Consider the following 16,729-nt stretch of genomic DNA (forward strand, 5'->3'; position numbering starts at 1 on the left):
TGTGCACAGGTGCATTGTCATGGGGCCTCCTAGTTAAAGGAAGGGTTAATTTCAGCTATACAACCTATAATAATTTGTGGTAACAGCTTGGGAATGAAGCACATATGGCTGAAAAAGTCAGGTGTTGCAATACTTTTGGCGATATAATGCATAATATATTGGTGCTCAGTAAATATTGAGGTGTTTAATGGCAGTCATGCAGGTGTGTGAGTGTGTGTTACTTGAGGTGGTGATATTGATAATGGTGAAGGCCTGAACGCTGCGTTTGCCCTCCTGACGGACTCCTCGCCGAAGGGTTTCCAGCACCCGGTCTGCTGTCAGCTTGGCAATTAGCTCCGATTGCTCTGGAGGAATATCGAAACGTATCCAGTGGTAGGCGATCAAGCCGTCACTGCACACGTGAAGAAACATTTAACAGTGTCAGCACCATGACTACACACTGATACATGTACTCCATACATTTGGCGGTTTACTGGTCTCAATAGACCATATTCCGAGTCAAAGTTTTAGGACCCAAATGAATCGTTTCTAGAATTCAGAAAGCATAGACAGATGTGTTTCTTGACATAAGGAAGAGGGCTGTCAAAGTGCTCAGTTCTAAAAAATAATTAACATTCTCATATTAATGTATTTAATAGTCTCAAATTGCATTTCATGTTTTTAAGTAAAACACGCCTCAAAAAATTTAACTTACATGGTATATGACATACTGGTCAAATATGGTACTGTTCCTCACTCATTTCTATGACACAATCAAATACTAGTCTAGGATAGCTTCCATCAAGAAGGAGATACAGGATCATACGGACCAGGGTCAGCTTTTTTTTTCCCATCCGCCATCACCCTACTGAACTCTATACTACACTGTTAGAACACTGTATAAACACTGTGTATAACTTCAGTTATACCCCTCTTTCTCTACACATTTTGTACCTTACATACATCTGCACTACTATTTTATTTATGTGTATCCATGTATACACACACACACACACACACACACACACACGCCTATTATTTCACATTTATGTATTTTATATATATATATATATATATATATACATACACACAGTGTCTGCACATTTTTCACTGCCATAGACTTTATATTTATTCACTGTACATATGTTTACATACATATATTTATATGCTGTACATAAACATACATTTATATGCACTTGTCAATTTGCACAATTGCTTCTGGTAGATGCGAAACTGCATTTCTTTGATGCGTACCTGTACTATGCAATGACAATGTTTGTTCCATCCATCCATCCATCCATCCATCCATCCATCCATCCATAACATTAAAAAAATGAATAAAAATTACAAAAACATTCCCAGAAAAATGGCTTCGGTCCGGAACTTCTCGTTTGTGTTTGGATCTGCATACCGTCAATCATTTTATAAAGGCAACCATAGATCCTGTGAGTGGAGCTTTGGGAAAATAATCAGGAAATCACTCAAACCTCAAACTCACTCAACCATTGCAGACCTAATCATTAATCTAACAGAACACACTTTCAAGTCTGTTTTTATATCTGAAGTCTGTGTCCAATTTCAGTATGGAAGTGGAACCAGACAAAGTATTTGATTTATTTTCGATTGCCAACAATGGCGATTTATAACTGATTAATAAACACATTGTGCTTTTTAGCTATTAAAAAAAAAAAAAAAACTTATTTTTTACTTTTACCTAATTTACTTACGAGTCGCTCTAGATAATGGTGTTGATTCGGTTATAATATAATTCTAATATGAAAGTGCACACAGAGAGCTGCTATATTATTGAATATTATACCACAGCAATCTTGGATTTTCAAATTTGATAATAAATATGGTTATTCATTGGTAATCACTTGCATCAGCAGAATGAAATTTGCATGAATACATTTAAGCCATTTAGCTATTAAGCTCAATTTTGCTTGGTAAATGTTCTGTTTCATAAATGTGTGACAGCCTGGTTTTTACTTATGCTCATCTAGGGTTGGGGCCACACTGCATGATAAAAGGCACAGGGTGCTGGATGTAAGATGCCTATATGAAGTATATGGTATCGTGATCGATATAGAAATAACGCACAAACACTGGGGATAGCGTACAACAAGGGTAATATGTTGAACCAGGGTAAGTTTTAGAGTGGAACAAAATAAACACTTATTATGAAATCTGTATTGCCTACAAAATAAAACACCAAAAAATTTTTTTTTTTAATAATTTCCCAGAACTCCCCCACCTAAAACAGGATTAAAAACCACCCTAAAGCAAATGGCAGCTACACCACTACTACCTGTGAACACAATACATAGATAGTGTAGATTGAGCATGGGATTCTGAGCCAATGTCCGCTAAAAGGCTTAAATTTGCATAAATACAAAATGTATTCATGTAAATTTCATATTGTTGATGAAATTAATCACCATTGAATAACTATGTTTATTATCATATTCAATAAATCAAGATTGCTGTGGTATCAAATTTCTTATAACAGTTCTCTGTGTGCACTACAATGATATCTTGGCATTGTAAATCTCATTGTAAACCTTTATTAGGGTTTTTGTATAATCCCATAAACTTAAATATTGATCTGATTTAACCGAAGAAGAAGATGCATAAGGCTAAAGATTAAAGCTCCATTGACACCAATTATGTGCCTGTAATTGCTGTACAGTAACATTACATTGATGAATACACATGAGCACATGAACACTGCTCACATACCGGTCTTACCTGAAGGCAGAGATGACAGACTTATTGTAGTACTTGAAGAGAAAATTGTCGTTGGCGATCGTCTTATTCAGCTGAATACGGAGAGAAAAGAGGAAGAAGAAGAAAAAAAAAGATATTTTTATATATATATATATATATATATATATATATATATATATATATATATATATATATATATATATATATATATATATATATGTGAGTGATATAAAGAACTGTATCAAACACGCCAGCGGCACTGGTGGTTAAAATTTATAAACCATTTTATTCATGTTTTCCATTTCGATGTTAGATGCTAGTAAAACTCGATACTAAATGAAATCAGGGACAACTGAAAATTCCCCTCCACAATCACACACACATACACACAAATATACAGCATATATAGCAATGAAATCAAAATGGTTTTGCTGACATTGGCAGTTTCTCCCGGCCGTATAATACGATCTGAGCGTGGGTTTGAAGTGATGGCTCGCTTAAAGCGATAAAAATGATAAAAGAGAGCCTCGACTATAAGTCTGACACAGGGTTTATATGGAAATGCATAGTCTGGTCTTATTCGTCCTACAGAAAGCTCTGTACGTATTAAAGAGAGATTGCACACGCTTCATGCAACATGCCTCAAGGGAACAAGGGACACACTGTGGATGGAGATATAACAAATACAACAAACATAGAAAGTCACAATAATAAGTGTAGACGTTTTATACATCTAACAGTAGAAAACTTTCTACTCATGAGAACTGCCTAAACATTTTCAGTGCTATGCAGGATTAGTACTGCTTGGTTGTATGAATGAAATAGACACTTATCTAGAGCGTCTGCCAAATGCTATACATGCAAATGACTGGATTTAGTTTGACTGGTGAGGTCAGTAAAGTACATTAAACGCATCTTCATGAGCATGACCCCAGTTTGAGAGGGGTACGGCCATTACTGGATTCACATATTCAGCACCAGTACTCATAAGGCTATGGTTTTTCTATGGTTAATGATTGAGATTCCCCTCACCATTACACCACCTGCACCAGCATGACCTGTTAACACAAGGTGTGCAGGGTCCATAAATTCATGCTGTTGTTACCAAATTCTGATCCTACCATGTCTGCCCCTCAGCATGATGACATTATAATCAGACCAGGGTTTTTTTTTTTTCTAGTTTTTAAATGGTCTAGTTTTGGCAAGCCTGTACCACAAGTAGCTTTAGATTTCTGTTCTTGTGTGAGAGAACTGAAAACCAATGCAGTCTTCTGCTGTTGTAACCCCCTGCCTCCAGGTCTGGGGTGTTGCACATTCTGACATGGGTTTCTGCTCACCAACAGTGTTTACCTGTGGTACTTAGCCTTTTCTGCTAGTTTAAACCAGTTTGACTTTTCAAATCAACTGAAGAACTGCTGGTGTCTGGATTATTTTAATTACTGTTCTGAGTAAACTCAGTACGCCATAAAAGGTCGAGGAGATCAGCTGCATTATGATTTGCTCATTAGACAATTACATGAATTAATAATAAAAATGATAGTGCTCAGTCTATACTACAGAGCTCTCCAGCAATTGGATCATTCGAGTTGCTGAATATACACATGATAAATATTTCCAAAAAACAGTGTAGACTATGTTTACTTCGCAAATAAGGCTTAAAAACAGAAATATATCTTCTTGTTGGCTTATGGTTTTAGAATTACTAGTAATGCATAATTCATGAAATTACCATTTTGGTTCTTTAAGCACTGAACTCAAGGCTCAGCCCAAGGAAATGAAGATGCAAGTCCGAATGCTCACCTCAAAGTTCACTTATACCCTGAAGCTTCATCACTTGCCTGCCTTTGCCTCATTTAAAACCAGGAGAGAGAAAAAACCCTGACACTGATGGATTTCAAGACCGGGTTTAAATTTTACATAAGCCATCAGATCTCCACTGACAGGTTTAATGCAAGCCTACTTATAGTTTCTTTTTCCTTCCAAATGCACGTCAGAGCACATCAAATTACAGCACAGTCTGTTTGAAGCTCAGCATTTTTAAGATGAAAGAGTCCATGTTAAAGAGAGCAAACCGAACTGAAGCAGCACAATGGCAGCGTGAGAGCAGGATCTAGCCGTAAAACTTCAACAGCAAATCTGGGCACATCATTCGGAAGGCACGTAATGATGTCAAAATGTGCGATGCGACGCGTGTCAAATTCTGCTGAGCCCATATCGCACTTGGATTCTAAAATGCACAAGTGACTGGAGAACTCCAATAAAATCACTGAAAAGAATACAAATCAACATTACTGCTGCTGTCAGTGGCCATAACTGATAACAGTATATCTCTCGGTAATATCTACTAAACAGTGCTCAATATGGGGGTCAAAAAGCACTTTATTTTCAGTATCAGAAAACCTTGGCATGTTCGATTCCTCAGAACAATTTGCCAAACAATTTTTATATATTAATTAACCAGATTTGTTTTTCTATCCATTTATATGCTACACTTACAATGCAACAGATAAATATGATGAGAATGGTATCAGCCTTGTCAAACAACTTAGGGTTAACTCTGAATGTGAAAAATAAAGTCCTGATACTGGTGACTTCTTGCAAACATCCTACATAAACACCTTCTTAAAAAAATCAACAATTTAGCAGATATAATCTTGTAAAAATGTCGAATGATTGACAGCCGTTTAATCGGGCTGATAATTAGCATTATGTAATCGGTATGGGCAGATTGTGCTGCAAATTAGGCCTAATCTTAGGCAGGCGCATCTGACACACCAATGTGTGTTTGTTCTGCACTTGTGTGAAAGAACAAAACAATACCAGCAGGTGGCAGTAGTCACCTATGACACCTATCATTACTAACGAATACGTGTAGCTGTTTTTAATTTTGTCTGCTAAGTTGCAAAGAGACGTGGCAAGAATGGAAACAAGTGTTTGTGTTCCCTCTTTAGTCAGTCATTGTTAGCTTTCTTCAGTAAATTTTTTTTCTCGTTTGCTCATTCACTAAGCAGAATAGCTAATCTGAGATCTCTTTCTCACCGATGAGTTCCGCCACCAATTCGACACGCAGAATCTGCCGAAAAACAGCTGGCTCTTTCTGACTAGAGCCAACAATGTGAAACACACTTTTTTTAACTGTATTGCTAGCGAGCCCTTTATCTGGTTGTAGTTTAGGCCACAGGTAGGCACATTTACCAAAACCAGTTAACAAGTGCACTGATTGTAGAGGCTTGTGTTGGTCAATCAATTTGCTGTATTACATCTTACTAATTAACTGTTCGATCTTATTAGATGAGGAGGGGGAAAAAAAAGAAAATCATTTAAACATATTGGCCAAAAAAATCTTCACCATATATCGGCCATCAGCTGCCCTGATTTCTAAATATTACGCTATACTAATATGCAAAAAATGACTATACACACTTTCAAATGTTCTGGTGAAAATGCTGATTAAATTGGCAGAGATTTTTCTGCAGTTTTGTGCTCCAGGACCTGAAAAGAGAAATTAACGTTTAATTTCGGTGGGGTTTGTTCACTGGCGCACAGGCCTGTGAGCTGCTTCAACTCTTCATCACGCTGTGAACATAATTTGAGCTAATGGCATAATTAACAAAGGGTGTTAAAATATGACAGGCTGATTCAAATCAGCCATTGTATCCCTTCCCATGCGTGTGCATAAACTATGATTTGAGAAACCATAGAACAAAAGAGAGAGAAAAAAAAATTATGTATGAGCCACTGGAAATGTAATTAATAATTTCAGTAATTTAACAAATGTATGTCATCTAGCTACAGTGAATTAACCTGACAGGATTTCTGGAAAAAATAAAAAAGCTATATTCATAAACATTTACAATAGTAACCCCTAACACTAGCTGACTAGCATTAGCTAATCTGAAACGATTTCTGAGATGATTTTTAACCCATGTTAATACATGTCTATAATCATTACAATTTTGAGAAGGTTTTAATAAATAAACAACAAAAAACTGGTTATGCTATCTAACAGGCTAAAATGAGGCAATCAGAATATATATTGTGTAAATATTTTAGGCTATCAACACAGGTTCACAATTTTCACCAGCTACGCTACACAAGCTGACAGACATGATCTAGCTCTGCTGAAACTATGTGAAAGTTTCTAAGATATATTTATAAATATTCATAATCAGAACCACTAATGCTAGCTGGGTGAATTCCTATGAAATATTAAAGCTTAATTTGTTTACTGCTAAGTTATGCAAGCCAGCTAACAAAGGCTAACCTGAGGGGAATTAAGCCATACTCATAAAATATTTAATGCATTCAAATCAATTCAAATCAAATCAATGCTATTTGTTTATCATTTTAATAATGGACATTATTTTTAGATACTGTAGCTGCTTTGGGACAGATTCACAATATAAAATGTCATGATTTGTCCCTGAGATTGTATGAGGAAGAAACCTGACTCAAAATCTTTATCATTTTCATTGCTATCACTAACTACCTAGCATGGGTCTCCCTGTCACGGGTTCAGAGAGGATTTGTAAGGTTCAAAATTTCTAGAATCTTTACTGCTGTAACAAGCATGAGATATTAACTGACTAGTATGAGCTAACCTGGCAAAATATCTGAGAGGCAAGATATATCTGCATTTCCATGTGCTGTTAAAAAATAAACAGAAACAGCAGGCAACATAACATGAAAGATTGTAAAGTAGTACACTTCTCTTCAGTACACACCTAAATGAAAACCAGACAAGTGCATCAGTTTAATATTTTATTTATAATCCAGAATGTTTAGTCAAATGTCTGCAATAAGTGGAGTCATTAAATCCACTGCTGATGGAGCAGAGTCTAGCACAGTTAGGTCATTTACTTCCCAGCTCAAAGACACTAGTTTCATGTGAGCAGCTAACTGCTGGGTTTAGTGAGTATTTAAGCAATACGCTCCTTGATCTGGGCCCTTCATGACTGGGACTGTGATGTCAAGCAATAAAAAAAAAATAATAAATAAATAAATAAAAACACCACTTCCTCGAATAGGTACAGGTACTAAAATAGGCTTGATTATTAAAATGACCATTTAAAATTAAATTTAAATTAAACACTTTCATAACATTTCATACTTTAAATATAGATAAATCAAGATGGTGTATTCCTAACAAGGCCCTGTATGCCAATGATAATTCAAACCACTGACTCTTCAGCGGCACTTCAAGATTTTACACAATCCTAGTTGGCCATAAAAATGAAACATCAGCATAATGGGATCCATTATGGAGCCTGTTCAGAGCTGTGTGTGTCAGCTAGTGGATCACCGGGCACTACAGATATGTACGGTACCTGTTGCATACACACTTTCCTTGTCAATATTAAGGATGCTGACATGTAAAGGGGATGGAAAGAGTCAAATTACTCTCAAATCAGCATAGGATGAGAAATGCACTTCTTGCAATTTAGCTAAATAATGCTTCAGAAAACATTTTCTCCTTTTTGTACTTCTGAACAGAGGAAATATTCATACTGAGGAAATAATTACTAAGAGGAGTGCTAATTACTGCTATTTCAGTGCTCACTGGTGCTAAGAAGGGTGACTAATTTAGATGATCAGCTAATAACATGCATGCAATTAAGTGCTGTCAGAATTCATTTCACATGCCATTTAAAAAACGTTAGGGATCAGTTCAGATCACTGGGTCAGACTCCATATACAGTTTCTCTGTCCCACATCCTACAAACCTGTACAGAGAATTGAATGAAAAATTATATAAATATATTTTTCTTTTTCAGTTCCATGGCCCCTAATACATTTCCAGAAAGTAGTTTATATTTTTGAACTGAAAGGTTTTGTAGTTGTCGCAGTTTTATTTCGCAAATCTATGCACATTTAATGAGCTGCGAATTCACAGATTTTCATGGTGTTTCAGAACAGTGTAAGAAAATACAGACCTTAGAAATAGGATTTTGTATACTGTATAAATAAGAATTCTGCAATTTTTTATGTTGAGTATTGATTCAAAATGATTTTCCAGTGGAAATGTACAAAATAGTTTTGTTATCCAAGTAACACAAGTAATGATTTTAACATCAGTCTCAGCCTCATCATCCAACCTTCCTCTCTCTCTCTACACACACACATATGAATGCATGTATGTGTGTGTGTGTGTGTGTGTGTGTGTGTGTATATATATATATACAGTATATATATATATATATATATATATATATATATATATATATATATATATATATATATATATATATATACAGTATATATATATATATATATATATATATATATATATATATATATATATATATATATATATATACATACATACATACATACATACATACATACATACATACATACATGTGTTTAGGAAATCTGAAGGGATGCCCAATTAAGATGGTTTGGTCATATGCAGCAGAGGGACATGGGGTATATTGGTAGAAGAATTGAGGATTTACCAAGCAGGAGGAAAAGAGGAAGGCCAAGGAGGAGGTTTATGGATGTGGTGAGGGAAGACATGCAAGTAGTTAATTTGAAAGAGGCAGATATAGAGGACAGGGTAGTGTGGAGACAAGAAATATGAAAAAACATGGATGACCCCATTTAAAAAAGTGTACTGCAAATGCTCAGTCAGTCAATGGCAGTAATCAAATGCAGTAAAACACAAAAAAAAAAAAATACACTATCAGTGGAATATTAATAATCTTCCTGTCAGGGAACATAAAACCTGATTCCCTTTCATGCTGAATGTTTAAGGACTGCATAAGCTTTCTGGTTCTCCTGAATAGTTTTGGCATTCAATTAGAGCTGCAACTGACGATTATTTTGATAACTGATTAATCAGTGGATTTTTTTGTTTTGTTTGTTTGTTTCCTTTGCTTTTCATTCTTGATTAATTAGAAAAATAAATAAATTCAAATTAGATGTTTTGCTTATTATAACTATATAAAATCCTTATTCAGAGTACTTATTTATAAAAAGTGTACTTGCAAATGCAAAAGCCACAGAGTGAGTTTACCCATTTTTAATTTAGAAATTTTATAAAGCTTATACAGGTAGTCGTCGACTTACGACCTATGCAACTTTACGACCATTACGACCACAATCGCTAGCCACGGCGTACGACAGTGCGTACCAGCTTCCGGCATCATTTCACAGTACTGTACATATAGCCTACTCTACTTACGACTAAATGTCGGTCCCAATCGTGGTCGTAAGTCGACGACTACCTGTAGTGGCTGCTTGTTGAGGAGTACATAGGGGATTTTTTCTTTGAACAAATTCACTCATGCTTTGTTGTTTCCTTCTGTAATTTTTTAAATATTAATAATAAAAATACAGCATGAGTAAGCAAGCTGAAGCAATTTGGGTAAATCAACATTTGTATTGTATTTTGCAGATAGGAAGTTGACAACTATGCTTAAAAAACCTATATAAAATACATTTTTTATTTATTTATAATATTGTATTGACATTTTTTATTTAAAAAAAAAATGATATTTTGTTTATTTTAAAGATATAAGTATCCAAAATATATAACAAATTTTTGTATAATAATTAAAGGATATATGCATAAATTAAAAATTACAAACATTGAAAACAAGCATTTGAACGTACTAAAGCTGCAGTAAATCACGTTTGAAAACAGATAAGTTTCTGTTGTGGCAGACAAATGCTATAAAAAGAGAATGGAACGGAGAAATGCAGGAAGTTAACAGGTTTGATAAAAAAAATAAAAATGCATTGGTGTACAAATGCATAATCATTCGCTGAAATCACAACAGTGAAAACATTTTTTAGTGTTCGTTCGCACCGTTATAATTGAACCCTTCACTATTTTGCAAGCGAGGTGATTGTGCAACCTGATGCTCACAAGTCACAACAGAACAGATCCAGTGTGACTGTCTCAAAGTTAGCCAACTGTTTACACAATAGCACTTCATTAAAATTCTTCCATGCTGCCTTACCGTGCTGATGTTTCGCCTTAATCAGTGATACCAGTTTTCTTTTTTACATGCTGGTGCATCACTATGGTACTTCCATGCCACGCCAGCTCTGTTTTGCATAACTTCCAGGTACAGTTTTCTTTATTGCGTTTAATATAAAATGCTCCCATGCCTCAGATGACTTGGGACACACAATTTTTCCTTATGCCGGTTATCTTACATTCACGCTAACCCCTAACGGCCCAACTAAAAGATAATGGCATTCGTTGACAATGAATTGTACTATTGATTATTATTGATTTTACATTCAAATAGACTGCATTTAAACACAGATACTGCTTTAAATTTAAGTACAATAAATATTGTATTAGTGTAAAATTATATAGTATTAAATCAATCACAAATGGACCTAAAATCCAGTCTAATAACACCTAACCCAAAAGATCTGAGTTTGTATTACTGTGGAACAGACCTGAACCAATGAACCAAAGCAGAAATTACATGACCTGTTTTGCTTTGGAAACCCATTTTCTTTCTTCCAGTAAATCATAATAATGCGACTTGTGTACTGAACATGCTTACAAAATGATTTCATCCTTCTTTGAACAGAAATAAGTGCATTTGTTAAACCCAAGTTCTTTGAACAAATTCGTTGTGTTTGCAATCAAGATTGATATAGAAGTCACTGAAATAATACTAGCCTTACACAGAGTCAGTTAATACCATCAGCCTTGAAAAATCTGAATTGGCTCAACATTAAAATGATTTTTGCCCAGGTTTAATGCTTTTTGTTTTGTTTTTTACTTGAGATGTGTAACACTCAGTGACCAAAAACAGAGAAAAGAAAACGTGAAATAGTAGTGACTTCATCTGTGATCTTATTACAGAGCAACTCTACACTATACAGACAAAGGTACTGAGACATTTTACTCTTTCCAGCCATATGTGGCCCTTCCATAAACTGTTACCTCAAGATTGAAGGCACATAATTGTTTAGGATGTCTCTCAATGTGGTAGCATTTAATTTGTTGCTTTCCTGATCCAGCATAATAATGCCCCTGGGCACAAACCCAGCTTCATTAAGATATGGTTTAGATGAGTTTGAGTGGAAGATCTTAACCGGCCTCCTCTGCCCTCAAACCTATTGAACACCTTTGGGATAAATTCATCTCACCTACATTAGTACCTGACCACTATTGTGGCTTAATGAGCACAAATCTGCATAAGAACTCTATCCCAAAATCTAGTGGAACATCTTCTCAGAAGAATGGAGGTTATTATAAAAGTAAACGAGGACTTAATGTGGAATGAAATGTTCAATCTTATATTCAGGTGTCCACAAAGTTTGGCTGTAGAGTATGTGTGTATACAGTATATCTATGCATTAACAATGATTCATTATTAATTTACTACTAGGAGTATTTTAGTGGAACACTTACTGATACTGTGTGTATATGTGGGTCAAAGTCATGTCTCCTTTGCTTGCAAAGCCTGTTCATATTACAGAAAAGTATTAATATACATAAATGTTACCCTTTTCGTCTTTGACCCATATGTTTTGTGATCCAGAATAAAATATGTAATGAAAAAAAAAGGATGCCGGAGTTCCTAAGTAATATCTGTAGCACCCTCTGCTGGAATTTGAATAAAGGTGATTTTAATTCTCACAAGCTGATCACAGGTTGATCTTTTAAAAATAAAACCACAGCCCAAAGAATATTACAGTTAGTTGCTTCTTTATCAGGTTAATCCACCTACCACAACCTATAGAATCTAGAACCACCCCCTAAGGACATTTATCTGAATTTTGGACTTCAATGTGTACGTGATGGTTTATTAGAAAAACTTACAATGTCCTGCAGTGCATCAGCTGTTTCTTGGAACTCCAAGCTTTTGGGATCGTTGTACTCAGGCTTGTAGGTGGCATCTACCAGCGTCATCTCTCCGCTGAAGACTAGCGCTCCCAAATTTCGCTGGGCTCCCATTTTGGGTACCGAGTCTTGCCGGAGCTGATTGGGTCTGACTGGAGGAAGAGAAGTATTTCTCTGTAAACTAAGTGAAATGTGCAAATTGTTAACCTGACAGGTAATGGCAGTTTGTGGAAGCAGGCGGAAATATATGTAAGAGTTGGACGGAACAACAATTCTTGGCCCAAAATAAGTTCAGTCAGTGTTAAAGTAGGAGGTTGTGACCTGTAGGTCTTAATGAAGATGTGTCCTATGTGCCAGTCAGTCTTACTATAAAGGAGGAGTAGCTTATCTGCCTGACAAGCACATAGGAAACACCTCCATTTTAAAGACTGACTGGAAACATCTCATTTACTAAGACCAATGGGCACATATGAGACACCTCTCCATTACTAAGACTGAGGGGCACTTAAGAGACACCTTAGTTACTAAACCTGATGGGTATATAGTAGACATCTCCTTTACAAAGACAGAGGTGCACATAGGACACACCCATATTAATTAAACTGGCAGACATCCTTTATTGTCAGTCTTAGTGAAGGTGTCTCCTGTGACCCTGTCAGGCAGATGAGCTACACTTATTCTACCAAGACTAAGCCTGACAGGCACACAGGAGACCCTGATGTAGTAAGACGGACTGGCATATAGAACACATCTCCTTCATTAAGACTTACAGGCACAGAGGTCACACCTACTTTAATAAGACTACCATTTAGGACACATCTTGTTAACTATGATTGACAGGCACATAAGTCACACCTACTTCATTTCAGTAATGGGGGTGTGGCTTAGCAGCCTGTCAATCTTAGTAAATTAGGTGTGTTCTACACCAGTCTTAGTGAAGGTGGCATGGCCCATATGCCTGACAAATACTTTACAAATCACTTATTTGAAGACAAAATATTAAAGACTAGAAGTTCAGAGGATTCGTCCAAATTGCTGAATTGTTTCACAAGATATAGAAAATGTTCATACCAGCAAACCACCATATGAGAAAACCAGCTACAGCCGCCAGCACCAGCAGCCCAAGCACAAGCCCCACTACCAGCCCCGTCCTCTTCGGCTTCGATGGCATCTTTGAGTTCTTTCCTAGAAATGTGACGTTTTCATTGCCATTTTGACACTAAAATAGAAAGAGAGAGAGAGAGAGAGAGAGAGAGAGAGAGAGAGAGAGAGAGAGAGAGAGAGAGAGAGAGAGAGAGAGAGAGAGAGAGAGAGAGAGAAATGGTCAAAATTTAAGAGATAGACAGACTTGACATTTGACCAAACATTTTTCAGTAATACAATAATATATCAAATTCGAATACACTTGTCCTATTAAAATTGCATTTAGATTATAAAAAATTATAATAATAAATTGATTAAAAGGAAATGTCACTTTCACTGTGGGAAGTTTAAGTGGTTAACAATTTAACCTGTTTTTCCGGCATCGTAAAACCTACATACACACTTTTCGGTGTGAAAAGAAAAAAAAAGTTATCATATTTGCTCATCTTATCTGTTGATCAGAGTGGAATTTCTTGCATTCCAGCTTTTCAGATAAGTTAGGACCGTCATTGTCAACTGCAGTGTTGAGTTAAGTCAAGAGGGAGTGTTTGGAGGGAAAATAATGGAATTTGCTACAATAAAAAAAAAAAAAAAAACCCTTAAGCCAAAGTGCAGTTCACACCTTTGGCAAGAATTTTAGACCTTCACTTTTATCTGAGGATACAATGGAATAAAGTGAGATTCTAATATTGTGTGTGTGTGTGTGTGTGTGTGTGTGTATATATATATATATACATACATATATATACATATATATATATATATATATATATATATATATATATATATATATATATATATATATACATACATATATATATATATATACATACATATATATACATACATATATATACACATTATATATATATATATATATATATATATATATATATATATATATACATACATATATATACATACATATATATACACATTATATATATATATATATATATATATATATATATATATATATATATATATATATATATATATATATATATATATGCACATACATACACACACACACACACACACACACACACTGTATATTACATGCTGTACATATGCTACACATTATCTGCACTTGTCTATTTGCACAATTGTTACTATTTGCACTTCTGGCAGATGCCAAAGTGCATTTCGTTGCTGTGTACTTGCACTATGCAATGACAAAGTTGAATCTATCTATTTGGCAGAAGCCCTTATTCAGAGCGTCTTAAAATGATCTCATTCATAAAACTGAGCAGCTATAGAGTAAAGGGCCTTGCTCAGGGGCCCAGAAGTGAAAGCTTGATGTGGCAGGGATTTAAACTCTCAACTTTCAGATGAGTCCAATGATTGAACCTCCCCATTATACTCTCTGCCAATTATTTAATTAACGCTGATCAGCCGGATTACATGTTTGAGTCGTTATATTAAATAACATTAAACGTTATTATATTTTAGTTCTCTAAATGGTAAAATCCTATTTAGTACATTAGTTCCATTATAGTGGACCTTAAAATCAAACATTTCATACATGATGTGGTGTCATGTACATATAAAATCTCATCAGGAACAAAATGGTCTAAATATCTCCCATAAGATTTATGGGTCCTAATCATTCTTGATTATATCAGGTTCTGCATGAGACCACACAAACAGGACACAACACACAAACCATATCCATTATGTGATGTTATTGACACTGCCGCTAAGAGGTGTCTGTCACCAAACTGTAACCGTCTAAAACTTGAACTGGTGGTAAATCAGGACAGAGGGAGTGGCTGTCAAAAAGTGAACTTGACACAACCGAAATTAAGCAAGTGTACACAATCCTGTTCAACAGGCTTTTCAGTCAGAGGGAAATTGAGACTGAATTAGAGGATTGGTGAACATTTGCACATGTTCTTTAGAAGACTGTATTAGAGTCAAAGAATCAGCACGATCAGCGTTTTAGCTTATTTGTTCAATGGTGTCATTGTTTTGCAGGTAAAAAAAAAAAAAGAGATGCATTATTTACTGCAAAGAGGTGCAGTTTATAATGTTTGTGAACATATATGGCCAAACTATTTGAAATATGTGTGTTATCTTTCAGTGGATAGTTCTCTGAACAACATTATTGCTTGGCTCCACCTCATTTTCTTTAAAAAAAAATTAATAAATAAATCCCTATTTTTAACCAAGTGGCAGTCAAGTGGGACAAGGAGCAGCTCGAAAATGATTTATTAGAATTACAGTTTAATACCCAGTCAGCAGAGGGTGCTATAACTTATACTACCTCATACGTGACAAGGCACCCCTTATAGGCACACATATTGGAGGGGGATCAAACATTTAAAATACAGAAAATTCTAAATATAATTCTAAAAAAATATATATATTTTAATTAAAAATTTTACATTTGCATATTAAATATACATTTTTGGAACCAGGTCTATTATATAGACACTATTGCTTTGCAAATTACTGTATTCTTGCAATTGTTTTCTGTGTGTTTAAAGTGTGTGGGAGGACGATTTACGGCATAAACAATAAAAAAAAAACTGTTCATATCGGTTTTCCATGTATGGGGGCGGTTTTGGGCTGTAAACGGGGGATTACTGTACATCATACTTGCTTAATCGTTCTTAGTGCATACAATTGTTCTGATAAAAAAATTTTTTCCAAGTATTAAAATGATTCATTCTTTCATTTATATTTGTAATTTTATTATTTCAGGGTGACAGTGAATCCACAGCCCATGCAGGGAACACTGTAAATACACCCTACTCTGCAAAAACTCCTCAAAAAAACCTCCTGTCTGATAATTTGACATGTTTCTAGTTTGCATCTTCTTAAATCATGCATTTTTTTCCCCCTTATATTTAGATGGGTTTTTTTTTTCTGGTGTAAAAGAGAGACTAGACATGGCAGGGACACAGCTCACAGCTGTTATTGGACCCAAGTGATATCAGGAACATTGTTAAAATAATGCTGTTTTATAAGAGGAACATATACTGGAGAACAAGGAGGCTTCCACCTTCAACATGTCCAGTCCTGCTATACTTTAATCTGTATGCCACAAATAAAAAAAACTTT

General features: G+C 35.2%; 1 protein-coding gene across 1 annotated transcript in view; it reads right to left on the reverse strand.

Annotated features, from left to right (window-relative positions):
* The window catches only part of st14 (ST14 transmembrane serine protease matriptase), a 60,984-nt gene that overhangs the window by 22,473 nt on the left and 21,782 nt on the right, over positions 1 to 16,729 (reverse strand). The window contains exons 2-5 of the mRNA XM_083547868.1: positions 13,592 to 13,739; positions 12,500 to 12,672; positions 2,728 to 2,798; positions 222 to 391 (exon numbers count right to left, since the gene is read on the reverse strand). Of these exons, the coding sequence (XP_083403994.1) occupies positions 222 to 391; positions 2,728 to 2,798; positions 12,500 to 12,672; positions 13,592 to 13,739 (562 nt within the window). The remainder of the gene's footprint in view (positions 1 to 221; positions 392 to 2,727; positions 2,799 to 12,499; positions 12,673 to 13,591; positions 13,740 to 16,729) is intronic.

Source organism: Silurus aristotelis (assembly GCF_946808225.1).
Source record: "Silurus aristotelis genome assembly, chromosome: 8".
Lineage (NCBI taxonomy): Eukaryota > Metazoa > Chordata > Actinopteri > Siluriformes > Siluridae > Silurus > Silurus aristotelis.